This window comes from Phasianus colchicus, chromosome 3, assembly GCF_987193195.1.
Source record: "Phasianus colchicus chromosome 3, bPhaCol1.hap1.1, whole genome shotgun sequence".
In the NCBI taxonomy this organism is placed as follows: domain Eukaryota; kingdom Metazoa; phylum Chordata; class Aves; order Galliformes; family Phasianidae; genus Phasianus; species Phasianus colchicus.
Window position 1 is genome coordinate 58,722,592 of NC_143438.1, and position 17,398 is coordinate 58,739,989.

At 37.6% G+C, this 17,398-nt stretch overlaps 1 protein-coding gene across 6 annotated transcripts in view; it reads right to left on the reverse strand.

The window, feature by feature from the left end:
* The window catches only part of CA8 (carbonic anhydrase 8 (inactive)), a 72,921-nt gene that overhangs the window by 20,273 nt on the left and 35,250 nt on the right, over positions 1-17,398 (reverse strand). For 5 of the 6 annotated variants that reach the window (XR_016465193.1, XR_016465194.1, XM_090137622.1 and 2 more), the window contains exon 8: positions 13,639-13,811. Coding sequence is in view for 3 of the 6 variants with exons in the window: in XM_090137622.1 (XP_089993748.1) it covers positions 13,677-13,811 (135 nt within the window). In the remaining 3 variants the exon portion in view is untranslated. Of the gene's footprint in view, positions 1-13,638; positions 13,812-14,663; positions 14,752-17,398 lie in introns of those variants that run through there. The other variant, XR_016465195.1, reaches the window with a different exon arrangement.

The window sequence follows — 17,398 nt, forward strand, 5'->3', positions numbered from 1 at the left end:
TAATAGCAGTAATATTCATATTCATCAGCAGTAGAGAGAAATTAATATTTGGCTTCATGCAAACACATACTCATGTGCTACAGCACAACCTTAGGAAATCAGCTGCTGGGTTGCCTCACTTCAGAAGTGGTAGGTATGAGAATGACAAATCATTTCATCCTGTTGTACTAGCAATCTCATCTTTCCTGAAGTTATTTTAGCACTCAGAATGTATACACAAGGAATCCATAAGTGCTTGCGTGCAATAGATTACCTGGAGCTACAACTATTTGCAGGAATAGTCAGCACATTTCTAAAGAGTTTCTACTCTTTTCCTTCAGGAGAACGGGAGTGTAAAGGCTGTCAGTCACCTACAACAATGTCAAGGAGTAGGTGTCTGCATGTAGGACAAACTGCAATCATTTCTGTGTTATCCCTACATAGACAACACCCGCCCCAAAGCCATGAGATTTGGCAGCAGAATCATTTGATGATCAACATGAAGAACTTTTAACCACTTGCAGTGGCTACATTCTAAGGGAAACTGTAGGTCCTTCACAAAGCAGCTGATTTTAGCCATAGTTATACTTTATGCAATAGCACAGAGGATTGTCAGATTTACCTGGGGCTTAGCATAAAGATGCAAAAAAAAAAAAAAAAAAGCCAGCAAGTTATTCTCAGACTCTATCATGTTTTTCAGTGAGCTACTGATAAAATGGTACAGGGACCAATCCCCTGCCTGAAAAGGAAGGTTTTTCTTGTGGACAGAAGATACTCGATCAGATGAACAATCTGAGTAAGTTCAGAAGCTCGATGAGCTCGGAAGAAACCAAAACTCTGCATTCTTAAGGTTCTACATAGGCAAACTAATTCTTTGACAAAATGACACTTTCTTAATCTCCATTAGTGCTAAACTAATTAACAAAGCAGTTTTATACACTGCAGTAAGTAGTATCTCTTTTCTTTCTTGGAGAATCCCTAGTGTGATATAAGGGTGATTGAGTATCTAATTACTCCGTAATTGAATGCACACTTTGTACATTTTTCACTAGTTCAAGCTTAATGCTTTTGGTCCAAAAATCAAAGTCAGTGAAATTAAGTTGAACTGCAATTTCGGCAGCCACTGTATTACTGGATTACTTTTGGAAAGCAGCCTAATTACAAGCCAATCTGAAGATTTCAGTTGTGTTTGTTACAAAAATACCTAATGTATAATCTAACAAAAGGCTAATTGGGAGTGGTGTTATTCATGTTTACCCTTTATTCACATTTAAGACTGATTTTTCTATCATGCTAAATTAATAGCACTGTTCCACAACACATATAACCAAGTAACACACTATTACCTACAATGCAGACATCAAGGTACTTGCTTCTCTTACTCTTCTGAAGAGTTTATAGAAACGTGTGAGGGTTGCTCTGAAAGTAACACCTCCTATTTTAGGATGTTAGCCCACAACATCAGAGGCAGTGTTGGTGTTATGATGGTAGAGGTTTAATCTCCCTGCCAATATTCCATTACATTTTGTTACTCTGTGTCAGACAGCAGAAGAGCAGTCTGACAAAATGACGTCTGATATGGAAGAGCTTAGAAAGCAAAGAAGAGTCACTGAAATCCTCCATGTAGAAAAAAATGGTACCCATTGACATTCATCAACAGACACTTGCAGAACATTTATGGAGACCAAACAGCAGATGTGAGCACAGTGATGTGGTGGGTGGTGCACTTCAGCAGTGACAGCAGCAATGAGAAAGACAAGCCGCATTCCAGATGGCCATATGCAGCTGTCCCACTACAAAATGAAGAGTGTCTCAATCAACTCATCCACACAGATCAGCAGATTATGACCAGGGAATTGTACAAATTCAAATATCAGCTTCACTGCATTAGAAACAAGGACAGCAATGTTGGAAAATTGCTAAGTTTGTGCCAGGTGCATCCCATGAATGCTCACCCAGGAACAGAAAGAACACTGTTCACAATTTCGTCAGGACCTAGTGAATACAAGCTTGAAGGTGACAGTTTCCAGGACTGCATCATTACCGTTGCTGCAGGATGGTGTTACCACTCCTAGCCAGAGTCAAAACAGCAGTCCATGGAGTGGCAAAGTGTGAATTCCTCATTGAAGAAAAAGTTCAAGATACAACCCTCAGCAGGTAAAGCGATATGCATGCTTTTTGGAATAGGAAAGGGGTGATGCTTCTGGATTTCTTGAATCCCGGACAAGCCATCAACTCTGACCACTACAACATGATGATAACTAAGCTGAAGGCTCAAACTTCCAGAGCTGGGCCAAAGAAGAAGACAACTTTTCTCTTGCAACATGATAATGCCAAGCCCCATACCGTTCTGAAGACTGTGGAAAACATCATCAACTCTGGCTTGAGTGTCCATTCACTGCATAGTCCTGTTTGGCACCTTCTGACTTTCATCTGTTCAGGCCAAAGAAAGATGCACTGCATGGGCAATATTTTCCTAGCAATTATGTCATCATAGCAGCTGTTAAACACTGCATCGCCTCCTCTTATTCAGATTTTTACAAGAGCAGCATGAAGGCTCTCATTCATCATTGGTGAAAATGCATAGATAATGGTGGTGGCTATGCTGAAAAATAGTTTTTATAACTAGCAATGTGCTCTATCAAATAGTGTTACTGTGCTTTTTGTATGTGTTGTAGTTTCCATGGAAATAAAAAGGAGGTATTATGTTTGGAGAAACCTATGTAGTACTTTGTCCAAAATTGCACAAATGTGCTTGTATATTATAATCTGAAAACTGCCTAGAGTATTTATTTGTTTATAGAGTGTATTTCTGCCTCTTAAATCTCCTTTGCTTGGGTTGAGTACTACATATAAACAGAGCTCCAATGCTTCTGATGGAATCCTCTAATGCATAAACTGTTGGAAAATCTGAGGTCTATCATCAGAATACTCATGATTTAAAGCAAAGAAACATTAACAAGGTAAAAAAAAATCCACAAATCATCCTGAGAATGTAAATATAAATATATGTATGGTTCTAAGAATACTTACTTCTAATTTTTGTGTCTGTCAATTTTACATACTTAGATTCCTCACAGAGAATGTATTCTCTTGAAGAAAACTGGAATAAATGCAAGTAACTATCTCAAAAACAGGGAGCAGAGGACGAGCAAAGATCAGGGCCAAACGTGGTATACTTCTAAGAACTGAAGGTCCCAAGGTTCCCATAGTAATACAACATATTTTAGGAAAGAGAAAAGATAGAAGAAAACTTCAGCAAAAAAGATTACTTTTCAGTCTTCTGGAAGTGTAGGAAAAGTGCATATAAATGAAATACGAAGAAATGAAATAGGATGGGCATGATAATATGCCTTTTCATCTGATAGGGAGGAAATAAGATACCAGCCTTAGGCCAAAATCATTATATGAGATCAAAAACTTTCTTCTGCTACTTAAAAGAAGTTGATGTACTTTCTGGAGAGCTTTTCATCTTCCTTTGTCTCACCATTTTCCTTACCACTACTGTCTTACACAATGCCTCCATGGTGTGTGCTTTTTTCTTAGAGGCATCTTGTCTTCTCCTTCTTAAAAACAGCTAAACTAAAAAGTTCATTAAGAGTTAAAAAAACTTCAATGGACATGAGTAGCAAAATCACTTTGAACACTGACTACATATTACCACTATTCTACACCTTCCTAAAATCAGCACCTGAAAGTGTAATCAGGCATGGATTCAGAGCATTTCAGAAAAGAAATCACAGTAGCTTATAAACTTTTATGTTTTTTCCAACAGTCTGTAATTCTTTCCATGAAGTTCAAAATTTACTGAGTGTACTTCTAGCTTTGTGGGTGTTTAACAATATCAAGCTAACAAAAGTACCTTTGCTTCTCTTGAGCTCAGGGGATGGATAAAAAGGTTTTAAAAATTACAGAAAGTTCTGCTTTGTAGCTCTGCTCTGCCACAAAATCTGGAGTTAGTGATAAAATACAGCTAATAACAATCATTTCTGGTACACATTTCTCACACTCTGAGTGAGAATTATCAGTTACAAAAATATTTTCAGTAACTCAAGCAACTTGTTCAGGTTTCGTATTTATTCCAAAATACTGTTGTCTGTTAAGCATGAATTTGTATGCATGTATTCAACACGCTGTTTTCATCCACACAGGATTAGAATTAAAAATTCCAGTAAGAATAAAGATCTGTAAATACCTGCATTCTCAGTTTCAATAGAATAAAAATATTCTCATTAAAACTTCCTTTGTGATTTCATTATGGCAAAACAAAGTGTACTCCCACTTCGCAACGTTGTACAACACTGTAGAAGAAAGCATATACGTTGTAGGAGTTCTTCCTTATTTCTGTAGTCATACACATGTACTTGTAGGTCCTGATATCCTTAACATTTGAGAGCTGTTACATAATAACCTAGAATCTCCACACTTTAAAAATCAGGTGCAGTTTAAATAGAAATGATTCATGCTTTTCACCACTTTGCCTCAATACAATCTCCAGCATTTTCTCTGTAAGTGAATACAACATTGCAGAGTTCTCTGTGTGTGTACTTACAGAGCCAAGCTTTTGTGCTCAAATTGGCAATAATTATTCTGTGAGAAAGTTTTTTTATGACAGGAGCTCCTGGCTACATTATCAGTTTCCAAACAGTAGTGAATAAACCATACATGAGTTATGGGAAGCAGCTGGAAACTATACTATCAGAATGTTTTTCATAAAAAGGCTGATAACAGAGCATTGTGGATAGGAAAGAATGTGTGGTGTTGATAGAGAACTGCATACCAAAAATTTTGGGAGCCTCTGTCAGCGTGGAGTATGCTATCTGAAGCATATAGCAGGGGTAGCCTATAGCTAGGCTACCCTACGACTCTGTTTAGCTTTGAAAAGGAAGCACAATATCTTGTTTCTTTTTGTGTGTATTAACAGATTCAAACTCTTTTCCATTCCTCCACTAATAATTATGTATTTCTAAAAAGAGCTCTGAAAACAAGGACTATTCCAATATGGTACTTGCTCTGGAAACAGGCACATCTCAATATTATTTTATTTCTCATTCATGGCTTAATCACTCCCTTTACTGATGCTCTGGGCTGGAAACGACATATATTTCTACTACAACAATGATCATTGCCATGATGGACTGCTTGTTGCTATTGAATTGTTTCTCTTGTGTCAAAGGCATGCCATACAGGCAACAAAAGCATTATGCTGCTTATGAATTAGAATTCCTAGCAATGGGAAAACAAGTTAGGCTGACATTACAGCTTTCACCTGCAGTGTCAATGTACACCCCATTTCCTTCTATTACAACGAAGCAGTGGGAAGCCACCTGAAAAGGTAAGTGGCTTTCAGCCACTCCTGAAGCACTTCATCTCCTGAATGTTCCAAAGTTTTTGGCTTCCAGTAGCTCTCTGATTACAGTGAGTGGCTCACAAGACAAAGGTGTTTGGCCCTCAGTCCTGCAGTCATGCACTCCAACGTAAGTACATTCTCAAGTACTCTGAAATGGCAGCAATTTGCTGGACATGCTACCTAAGAACAATTGTTGGTATTGTTGATAGCCATGACTGTGTGCGCTGTGTAACTTCCAAAGACTGAAACTCAACGATTACACCTGTCCTTTCAAGCACCAAATTTAAATGGAGACAAATAATGACAAATGAAAAATCACTTGCTGAAAAGCAGCATAAATATTTACATATCATCAATCTAGAAAATCAGTATTTGTATTTCTAAAGAATTTATGTTAATTTCTGGAGGTTTTGTTTTCGTTTTCTTCTTCTAAATCAGGAAAAAGAATGGCCACAAGAGCATAATGATGCATGGCTGCTGAAACTTCACTCCAGCTCTAGATCAATGCAACAGGAAAGCACAAAACTCCTAAGTGTTGGAACTCCCTCACAGCAACTTGTTCATGAACTTCATGAACTGCAAAAGCTAATGGTAAGAGAGTGAAGACATACTGATTGGTAATGTGAACCTCCTTTCAAATGTGAAGTTCACTGACACCTGCTTAGGCACAGAAATATGAACATCAAGCCTCTCACAACTCCATTTTTTAAAGACAAGGCACAGCTCCACAGCTCAATCTCTATTTGAATGCTCATTCATATTGTGTACCCTACTGCCATGAAACAGTGTACAATGCTTCAATGGGGGGAATGTAACACTACTTTTTTAGTAATAGCTCATTCCAAACTGGCCACCCTGATCCCTTGTTCAGTGCCCTGCAGAAGGGAGCATTCATACTATTCACTCACAGAATCCACTGGATGAAGTCACCACACTGTCCTCCCTCCTTAGTCTACACCGTGAACACAACAGTGTGCCAATTTCTGCTTGTCTGCTCATACCTCACAATATTATACAGTCTCCACAGTATCAGGCATACAGTCTCTATATGTAAATAAATCCTTCCTGTACTTCAGATCTACCACAATTTTGGTATTTTAATGACATTTATTTATTTCTTCTTCTAATTTTGAATGTACTACTAGGAAAACAACAATTGTATTAAGAATAGCCTTTCATCCAAAGTCACTTCTACAACCATTGTTTACAAGATTTTGAATAAACTGGCAGCTACTGTGGTCTACTAGATGTGAATGTGTATGCATGGATGTGTACATGCAGTTGTGTACATAAAATCGGGTGTTTTTTCAGGAGTTTCTAAATCAGACATGCAAAAAAATTGTTCAGGAGAACAAAGTAATGTAGATAGGTAGCTGGAATACAACCTTTAATTTATGGATAGAAAATAAAATGAGCTGTGTCTGGGACATGTCAGTTCAAGATAGCCAATCTGTCTAAATCTCCAATTTAATTGGAGATTAAATTACTCTGTTTACTCTGGTTATGCTCAGTTGATAATAAAGTTTATCACTTCCAAGAGAAAATATTTTTTCCATATTGTTTTAGCAGATTACTTTTTAGAATTAGGTCTAACTACCTTCTGTTCAAAGAATCTTCTTGATTTCTATGACTTTGGTACCGGGCACTTATCTGACCTTTTCAGTAAATGGAAGCAAAACCATTTAATTATAATGTGTATGGAATCATGCTTACATAGCTTGGTTTGCAAAATGATATAGATATAGATGAATGCCACAATGAATTCAGTATCACTGTCAACTCAAGCTGATGTTCAGCTACTTGAAAACAGACATGTTGCTCATTCACAGATTAAGCTGTTCTGCTGATGCAATGGAAGCATGTCTATCAAATCAATAACGTATAAAGCAACAAGGATTATAGAAAAAGTAATAAAACTACTGGAAATCACAAATAATACTTTAGTGAAAAAATACATTACAGAAAAGGTATTTATATAATGCCTCAAAATACAAGAAATTTTGAAAATACTGACAATTCACATACTTTAAAACAGTGCATCAGAATCCAAGTTACCTTTAATAAAATGGTAGATTTTCTTTATTTGATTTCTAGGAGTGCTTGCATTTGTTGTCCCCATTTTTAAGCTTTTTGGTATAATTGTAAGAATGGCAAACCTTTTTCCAATATCACATGAGATTATCAAGAAATAGCCTGACACTCGTATCAAGGACTAAGAGTGAAGTATCAAATGCTAAAAATCTAGTGGTGATACTGAGAGGTCACAGCACTATCCTTTCACTCTTTTCTTTCAGAAAAGGATCTGGGGGTTCTGCTAGACAACAAGTTGAACATAAGCCAACAACACACCCATGCAGCAAAGATGGGCAACAGCCTCTTGGGATGCACTAGGAAGTACATTTCCAGCAAGTCAAGAGAAGTGATACTTCATGTTTACTCTGCCCTGGCTAGAAATCTGGAGTGCTGGGTACAGTTCTAGGTTCCCTTAGTTCAAGAAAAATATGGACATACTGGTGACAGATCAGCAAAAGGCCACAAAGATGATTATGGGATTCCTGTCATAAAAGAGGGTAAGAGGGCTGGTACTGCTTACCCTCAGGAAGAAATGTCTCAAGACAGATCTTATCAAGGCACATAAATACTTTAAGAGATAAAATACAAAAGATGGCATAAGGCTCTTCAGTGTTATCCAGTGAACGCATGAGGCAATGGACACAAATTTAAACGCAGAAAATTTCATTTAAGCATAGGAAAAATCTTTTTTAGTCAAATAAAAGAACAGATTGCCCAAAAACATTGTGAGATTTCTATCCATAGAAATATTCAAAACCCAACTGGACATGGCTCTGAGCAGTACACTGTAGCTGACCCTTTGAGCAGGATCGGACTAGTATATCTTCAGAGGCCCCTTCCAACCACAACCATTCTGTGTTTCTATACTGTTCTTCAGCCTAAAATTAAAATCAGTTTTCTTACTTTCCATGCCTGAAAGCAAATCTGCACCAAGCTTTCCCACTAAATTTCGTACCACCTGACTGGCTTTGTCATTAGTGGATGTGATTAAAATAGGTTATAAGCAAGAAAAAAAAGTTGTTCTTTTTTCCTATGGAAACAGAAATGAATTTTTCAACAACTGAAGTAAAAAAAGGATGTAAAGGCTATTCAGTAAAGAATGTATTTCACAAACATCCACAAAACAGACCCCACAGATTCAATAACCAAAGGCATTTTCAGTAGAAAAGTAGAGTCAGAAGAGGCAAACTGAACAGCAACAAACTAATCCTAAGGTCAATCAGGTTAAAAAAAAGTAGTGGAGCTATAAAGTTCCACCTGCAGTGTTCTCCTTCTTAATACCCCTATCTGAGCCCAAATTTTCCTCCAGAACTAGAGGCAGTTATTTTGAAATCTGGTCTCTCTTATGATAAAGGAACACTATACTAAAAAAAACACTAAAAAAAAAACAACAAAAAAAACCTCTTTACCTGAAATTACACACTGTGATATATGATTGTGTCATCTCTGCCTTCAATTCAACAAGCTACCACAAACTGCACAAATATCAACACATGCTATTTGATAATAAGCCACAAAGGTTTCAATCCTGTCAAGGTTTCAATCAAAGCTGAAGATTTATGAGTGTGGCATGCATAAAGCCTGCATTCTGATTCAGTCAAAACTAATAAGACCTTTTACACAGCCTTCCTCTACTCTTGTGTATACACCACCTGTATGGAAACATTTGTCTCCTTTCCTTGATGGAGTGAGGAGGTCACAAAAACGAATGTTTCTCAAGGTTCTTTGAGAGGCTGCACCACAGTGATTTGGAATAAAAGAGAAAATACTGAAATCTCTTCAGAGAAGTGTTCCAGTAGCCTTGGCAGAGGGGTATCATGTCAGAAAAGAAGTCCACCAGTATGTTTGGTTTTGCAATAATTAAGACATACCAGAGCTTTCAAATAAAAGGTAATCTCCTCTTTGAAAGCAAGAAACACTTCCTCTTGGTTTATCATGCACATCTCACACTACCAACTATTACTTCCCTATCTGCTACTGGATCTTCATAGGAATATTCAGTCCATGTTAGAAGCTTCAGCTGAAGGATCATTACTCATCCCTAGGAAGGAGGGAGCATATCTTCTCTGAGAATGTCTGAGGTCCACAAGGGGACCTACCATTTCTCAACACCTTCCCCCTGGAGAGAACAGCATGAGGAAAGTTCTAAAAAATACGTAAAATTATTTCCTTCTCTCCCTCTTTCTGTAGAAGAGAGGTGATAAAGGCCACACAATTTCCTTTTAGACTTTACTTTTCTAGCTCCCACCTTTCCAGAGGCAAAATCAATAGCAGGGATGTATTGCCAGCCTTTAATTAGTTTGCTACTGTTTTCGACTGATGTACCCAAAACTAAAAGGAAGTTCTGGCCAAATTAATTTCTGATAAACAATTCAATCAGGTGTAGAAAGCAAAGAGGCCATTTATGTTGGGTACACAATGACCAGATTCACAGTTCCTTCTGAGTGCTCAAAAATCTATTGTTAGCAAAGCCCAACAGCCAATACTGCTACTTCACATTAACAATTCCATCATTTGGGAATTGAAACTTCAGATTATTTTGTGAAGCATGGCCAAGATAAAACTTGTTGTTTAAAACAATCCTTTAAAAGTATCAACAAATGTAATAAAATTTCAAACATGAAAGCGAAAGGGAAATTTTTCACATTTCAGTTCCAACACTGTAAAGGGAAACTATTTCATACTTAAAATTCAAAGACAGCGTGTCAAGTAATTTTACTGTTACAGACTTGAATTACCTGCACTGGCCTGAGGGCATTATTCATTCTCTGAGAAAAATTGTACTTTAATATTGCTATGATTTTCCAAAATAATTTTAATGCAGAAGCCTGGATGAATCTGAATCATCCATTTCAAGATTAAAGTGATGACATTCTCTGACTGTAGAGAACCATTTAATTGAGAATTGAGCTTAGGGATATGCCCAAAATCAAATATGTGAATGAGAAAACAGTATTAATAAAAGGACTAGTATTTTGCTTTCTTTGCTTAACTTCTGGTTTGCTGATACTAAATATTATATTGAATGCTTATGCTATGTCAAAAGATTGTGAAATTGTTGGCCACTGTCCCAGACCATTTAATGATTTGTCACACGCAGGAGGAAAGATAATCTTCCCACTAGGCATTAATGGATCCATTTTTGTAAGTACTGAATTATTTATCTCTTTTAGGGGTTATCTGTTGCCTGATCATTTGTTAACTTTATATGAAGTTGGGTGCTGGAACTAGAGCACAGTCTGAGGAGACTTAACTCCACAATAGAGCCTGAAGTGAAGAAGGAACTTCCATCATTGACCAAGGTAGAGCATGAATTTACTATACAAATAACTGTCTGTACCCTAAAGCTTTTTTAGGTATGTTGATAGTAAAAGGAGGACTAGGGAGAATGTAAGTCCACTACTGAATGAGGTGAGTGCCCTGGTAACAAGGGAGGCTATGAAGGTGGAGATACTGAACATCTTCTTTGCTTCAGTCTTTACTATTAAGACTGCTCCTCTGGAATTCCAGACCCTGGAGGTGAGAGAGAGGTTTGGGAACTGAAGTCTTCTTTGTGGTTCAGGAGGAGATGGGAAGAAGCACCTAGCCAAAATCAACACACACAAATCCATGCACCCCAATGACGTTTGCCCATGCGTGCTGACAGATTGCTGAACCACCATCATCTCTGAAAGGTCTCGGCAAATGGGAGAGGTGCTTGAAGACTGGAGGATAGCCAACGTCACTCAAGTCTTCAAAAGGGGCATGAAGGAGGATCCGGGAAACTACAGGCCAGTCAGCCTCACCTCTGCCCCTGGAAAAGTGATGGAACAACTTGTTCTGGATGCCATCTCCAAGCAAATGGAAGAGAAGGTTACCAGTAGCCAACATGGAAACGTGCTCGACTAGCCTGGTAGCCTTCATACGATGTTGTCACTGGAAGGGTAAACAAGTGGAGAGTAGTGGATATTGTCTGCCTTGACTTTGGCAATTTGTTTGATGCTGTCTCTTACAGCATCCTTGTAATGAACATTAAGGAAGTGTGAGATAGATAAGTGGACAGTGAGGTGAACTGACAACTGGCTGATTGGCTGAGAGACCTCAGAGAGTTGTGGTCAATGGTGCAGAGTTGTAGGCCTGTAGCAAGTGTCTCCCAGGGGCTGGTTTGCTGATAATAAAAAGCTGGGAGGAGTGACTGACATACCAGAAGGCTATGCTGCCATTCAACAAGACCTGGGAAGACTAGCAAGTTAGGCAGAGAGGAACCTGATGAGGTTCAGCAAGATCAAGTGTAGAGTCTTGCACTTGGGAAGGAATAGTCTCGTGCATCAGTACAGGTTAGGGGCTGATCTGCAGGAGAGGAATTCTGTAGAGAAGGACCTGCGTGTCCTGGTGAACAAACGTTGACCATGAACCAATAGTGTGCCCTTGTGGCCAAGAAGGCCAGTGGTAACTTAGGGTGTATTAAAAAGAGTGTAGCTAGCAGGTCGAGGGACCCTCTACTCTGCCCTGATGAGGCCACATCTGAAATACTGTGTCCAGTTCTAGGCTTCTCAGTTCATAAAAGACAGTTATATCCTAGAAAGAGTCCAGCAGAGAGCGACAAAGTTGATAAAAGAGCCTGGAGCATTTCCTGTACAAGGAAAGTCTGAGAGAGGTGGGACTCTTCAGTCTGGAGAAGAGAAGGCTGAGAGGGGATCTCATAATTATCTATAAATACCTCAAGTGAAGGAGTCAAGTTGATGGGGGCAGAGTCTTGTTGGTAGAGAGCAGAAACTGGATCACAGGAAGTTCCACACTAATACAGGGAAAAGCGATTGTCAGAGTGATGGAGCATTGCAGCAGGCTACCCAGATAGGTTGTGGAGTCTCCTTCTATGGAGATACTCAAGAGCCATATGGATGTCTACCTGTGTGATCTCCTCTAGGGAACCTGCTTTAGCAGAGGAGTTGGACTTGACGATCTCTGCAAGTCCCTTCCAACACCTACAGTTCTGTGATTCTGTGACAGTGTATATTAAGAATTTTTCAGCAGCATGATTCCAGCTGAAACTTTGGGTGAATTAGTTCTCTTATGAGCATATGGCAGATACCAAAAATGATGTCACTATATAATTAATTCTACCAATAAAATAGGGTGAGAACATTATGCTTTTTTTATATAGTTTATTGTAGTTTTGTGTTTATATAGTGTATTGTAGGTTTTTTAATATAGTTTATTGTATTTTTAATATAGTTTTTAATATGATAAAATGTGGTAGGACTTATTAAAGACACTTTTCTTGAACATTTCTTAGATAAGCTTTCGTGCTATTGGTATCAAGGTGGAGCCACGTTTATTACAAAATCAACCATAAATGCTGGTCTGACTCACTACTTTCAAGCTAACTAAATGTCTTGATAGCAAAATTTCTTAAATTTAACTCTAAGAATCTCATTATTAGAGTTCTCATTATAGTAAAGCATTGATTACCTAAGTGCAATGAGCTTTAGGTGTAACTGTTGAGTACTGAGGGAATTTATGTTGTAATTGCTAGAAGCCAGGGAAGTATCACCTGGGCAGTTTTACTAACTGAAGTGTGGATAATTCAGGTTCCCAGGTGCATTAGCTATTCTGCACTGAATTCAAAGTCATCCTTGCTCTCTGAGCCAATGAAGTCTAAAACCACGGAGGACAAGAAGCAGCAACTACTTTGATGAATAAAATAATGTGAAAAATTAGCCATAAGAGAAATTAATTAATTAGTCTCCTCTTGTATCTGCACTGGTTTTGACAAGATTCACTGTTTGGTTTAGAAAGTACAGCATTCTAAAAAAAGGAGAAGTGATTAAAAAATTAAAAATTAAAAAATAAGGAATTCTTCCAGAACTAGTACCCTGTTTAAATGATAACATTAAAAAATTAACTAGTGCTTTCCGCAACTACGGAAATCCATTGCAAAACTTCAGGCATAATGTGCTGTTGTCCATTGCAGTACAGAAATTTCAAGCTAGAAGTAACTATGATCTAAGTGCCTGAACCTCTGTCTACTGAAGATTTCAATTCACAAAATCACTTACTCTATTCCAGCCACTAAAGAACCTAATTATTAGCATGTCAGAAAGGCAAGTCAACTTTGTTACCATAGGATAAAATAGAATAGTACAAAGTTAAAGTTTACAGCTGTGGCAGCACATTATAACATTATACTGTAATTAACTCAGTTTTCTACTTCAGCAAAATTTCCCCTGTGAAAATTATTTCAAGCTTTTACTTACATTAATAAAGATTTATTTTTGTTGTTTTTCCTCTTCTGCTACTGAAATGCAGCTCTGATGACTCTGTCGCTCAGTGGCTGAGTTGGTCTGAAGTTATCTCCTAGGATTCCGTCACAGCCCTCTAGAAGTTCTGCACCCTTAACATGTGTCCTCAGTCTACGAAATTCCTCTATCTGAAAGACAAAAAAGCAGTCATGAAGGTGAGGTACATTCTGCATTATGGGACTAATGATCGAAATCAGCATTCCCTGAAACTTGGAGTGTTGGAGACACCATTTCTAACATTTAAAAACAGTTGTCAGCACTAACAGAATAGAGAAAAATAAGAACTTCTTTTATATATGTGGTTTGGAAAACATACCTTTTGCATTTTCATAACTTCTTTTGGGATCTTTAACGTTCTCACTCATTGTAGATTACATTCCACAAAATCAATCTCACAATTGTGACATGAAAGTACTGATTCTGGTCTTCTTCAAAGAAGTGCAGGAATAACTCAGTTAACTGGAAATTTTTTTGTTATTCTTCCAGTGCTTTATTATCCAAAACTGTTGCTTCATTTAAATCAAAATTATTTGCTAAACCACCAGAATATTGAAAAGGCTTTAAGCTTTAGTGAAAGTATGTTGACATTTTATACCAAAAATATTTTTTTACAATAAAAATGAAATATTACTTCAAAAGTTCTGCAGATGTTAAGTGCTCAATATACTTTTTAAAATAAAATCAAAAATCAATACAAAGCATTTCAGATCTTCCAAAACAATGTATTTTGAGGGTACAGGCTCTTTTCAGATTTTTCACTTTAATCTGATGTAGGAAGACTCAGAGCTTCCATCTCCATCTTTTGTACCAGCATCAAGTTCTACGTGATAAAAGGCTACGAAAACCAATGCATCTACCAACAACATTATGCCTTACTGTTCAACAGGATAGTTACAGTTGCTTGATTGTTTGTTTTTTTGTTGTTGTTGTTTATTTGTTTTTGCCTTGGCATATAGTCAAGCTGGATACATCAAACTTACCCGGAGGTTGACTTCTCTGACTTCTCCAGGCTGAGGCTCTGTATCTGTCACAGTCTCTATTATGCCTCACTATCTAGCTCAGCTGTAACTTGAAAATGACACAGAACTTGCAAATTTTACACAGAAAGTAAAATGGAGCCTGAAGTTTAATCTTTTTATTATCTAAGACATTATGAAGAATGAATTTCTTCATGAAAAACACTCTATGAAGGATTAAAGGGAGAAGGCAAATGTGATTCCAGAATTAAAGGAAGTTAGGTACTGAATAGCGGGTAATGACATTTTTGTTCTTATATTGCCCACAGAGAATACTTTCTTACTGCAACTTGGAAGACAACTGCCTTCATTGTTTTGTTCCACTCTATTGCAGAAGTGACAGAGACTTATTTAGTTGATTTAGAGGCTAGCTTTGCTCTGTTGCTTTTTCCTCAAAAAACTGTGCTTAGATATCAACTGTTCTGCTTCTGGCAGCTGAGATACAAGTCGATAGCTTAGACTGTAAAATGAAAAGAAGAAGGAACTATAAAGCTCCTTCGAAGTGCTTTTAGAGGCAGATCTCAATTTTGGAAGATTTTTTTATTTTTTATTAAAGTGATTTTTTTATTGTTTATTAAAAGCAAACTGAAAACAAACTCACTGCAGGTTACCGAACTGAAAATGTCTTCAGGAGTCAAGTGCTGATAAATCACTGAATGAATTTTGTAAAGGTAGTGTCTGTCACCATCACTAAAGTGAATCAGCCCTGGAAAGTCTGAAATAATTGTTGTTTTGGGTGGTGCATTTTAAAGGAATTTGGCTTTTTTTTTTTTTATCTTTTGAAAATAATAGACTTTAAACACATATGAAGGGAAGAGCAGATGGCAAAGTTAGCATTTCTGAGTTATCTACTACAACTATGAATGCTCTGCCCCAATTCCTACAGTGAAATCTTTCTCCAGGACGTTCTGCTCACAAAGCATCTTCCAATTTCTCCAGTCAGCAAAATAGGACCTTGTCTGTTCACACATCTTCAGGGAAGTCAGGAATTGCAGCCTCACTCTAGATGGATAATTGCCTCTAAGCCCACCACAGTAACTGGTGACCCCTTCATATTAGGGTTGAGATCCCAATGACAGAGGCCTTCTTACATACATGGTAGTCTACTTCGTGCTCAAGAAGCAGTGCTGTCAGAAAAGAACACTTAGATGTGCTGATGCTACTTTTCATACTTAATTGCCAAGCGAAAAGGCAATATTTGTGCCTTGCTCATACTGCTTCACCTGATACGGAATCATTCACTATACCCTCTTCATCTTCTTATCCCAACCCCCTACATTTCACTGCTATAAAGTACATTCTGAAGAGGAAACACTTTAGAAACACACAGATGAACTTCCTTGGATATTCACACACCTTCAACAGAAACAGCAGAAAGTTTTCTCACACCCAGAAGACCGCAGTCCTGTTCATACTGAAACTTGGGGTCAAAGTGAAAGGGTAATTCCACAATGTTAACATTCCTACTTCTGCTGAGTAAAAATAAAATTAGCTTACATTTTTTAAGTTTTGCAAGACTGTTTTTGCTAATCCCCTGTATTCAGATCCTGAATTTTGCTTTATTCTGTTTTACTTAAATATTTGCTGAAGAGTATTTGTGTGTTTTCTCTAGGAACATTTCTTTTACATGAGAAATAAAAGCCTTACCCTTCTGTTTGAAAATTTCACATTTCCTTCAATACACCTTTCCAGAATAAAATAACATTTCACAGACTGTTTTATTTCACAGGCTGTACAAATTCTGCACAACTCCCACTCCATTTCCAAATACTAGCTACTGTTTCTGTCCTTTAAGAGGACTTGACTTTGAATGAAGTAGATGAAAGGACTAGAGACCTAGCCATTCAATACAAAACCAGTTAACTCTGACAATGACAGCAGAACAACAGCTCCTCACTGCATCATTGTGTTAAATCCCTACTCTGCCTGGCTTAGACAATCTATTTGTTCTAGGCTTTGGTGTACCACAAAGCACATAATTCATGATGTCCTATTTAAAAAATATATACAGTACAGAGAAGCATAAGCAAGTGGGTTTTTTTCAAATTTTTTGCCTGTTCTTTTCAGGTCTAATAGGAGAGAGTTTTCTATTTTCTTTAATTGTATTTCAGTAGTGTACATGCATGAGCAACAACAACACAGTTAATCCTTTGCTCTATATTGTAATGTAAGACAAATGAAGATGATAAAAAACACAAAAGGAAGGCAAGAATGTGCAAAAAGAACACTGCAGGATGTAGCTTTTCACACAAGGCTTGATCTCTTTCCAACAGAGTTCAGTAATGAAACTTCTCCAAGAACTGTATTTGCAAAACATTATTCTCCAGTTGCCTGCACACATTTTATTCAAATCCCACAGAACTACTTACAAAAAACTACTCTCTGATGGAAGTGCAGACTCATAGCACAGAATATCACTTGTACTAAAGAAATAGCAATGAACTCTAGAAATTCACACTCTGATGCGACAGTCCTGATTTGTTATTTTACTGTTCATGGCATGAATCTGATCTAACCTCTCTCTTTTCCACAGCCACCTCTCAGCTGCACACTATGTCAGTGGCAGTATGAAGTCCTCCAAGCTCCTCCATGACTTGTAAGCTCTTCACCACTGCAAAGCTCTGGACCAGATTTATACCAATCAATGTACTTCAGCAACACAAATGCATTTATTCCTCAAATAAAGCTGGGTAGGGTCC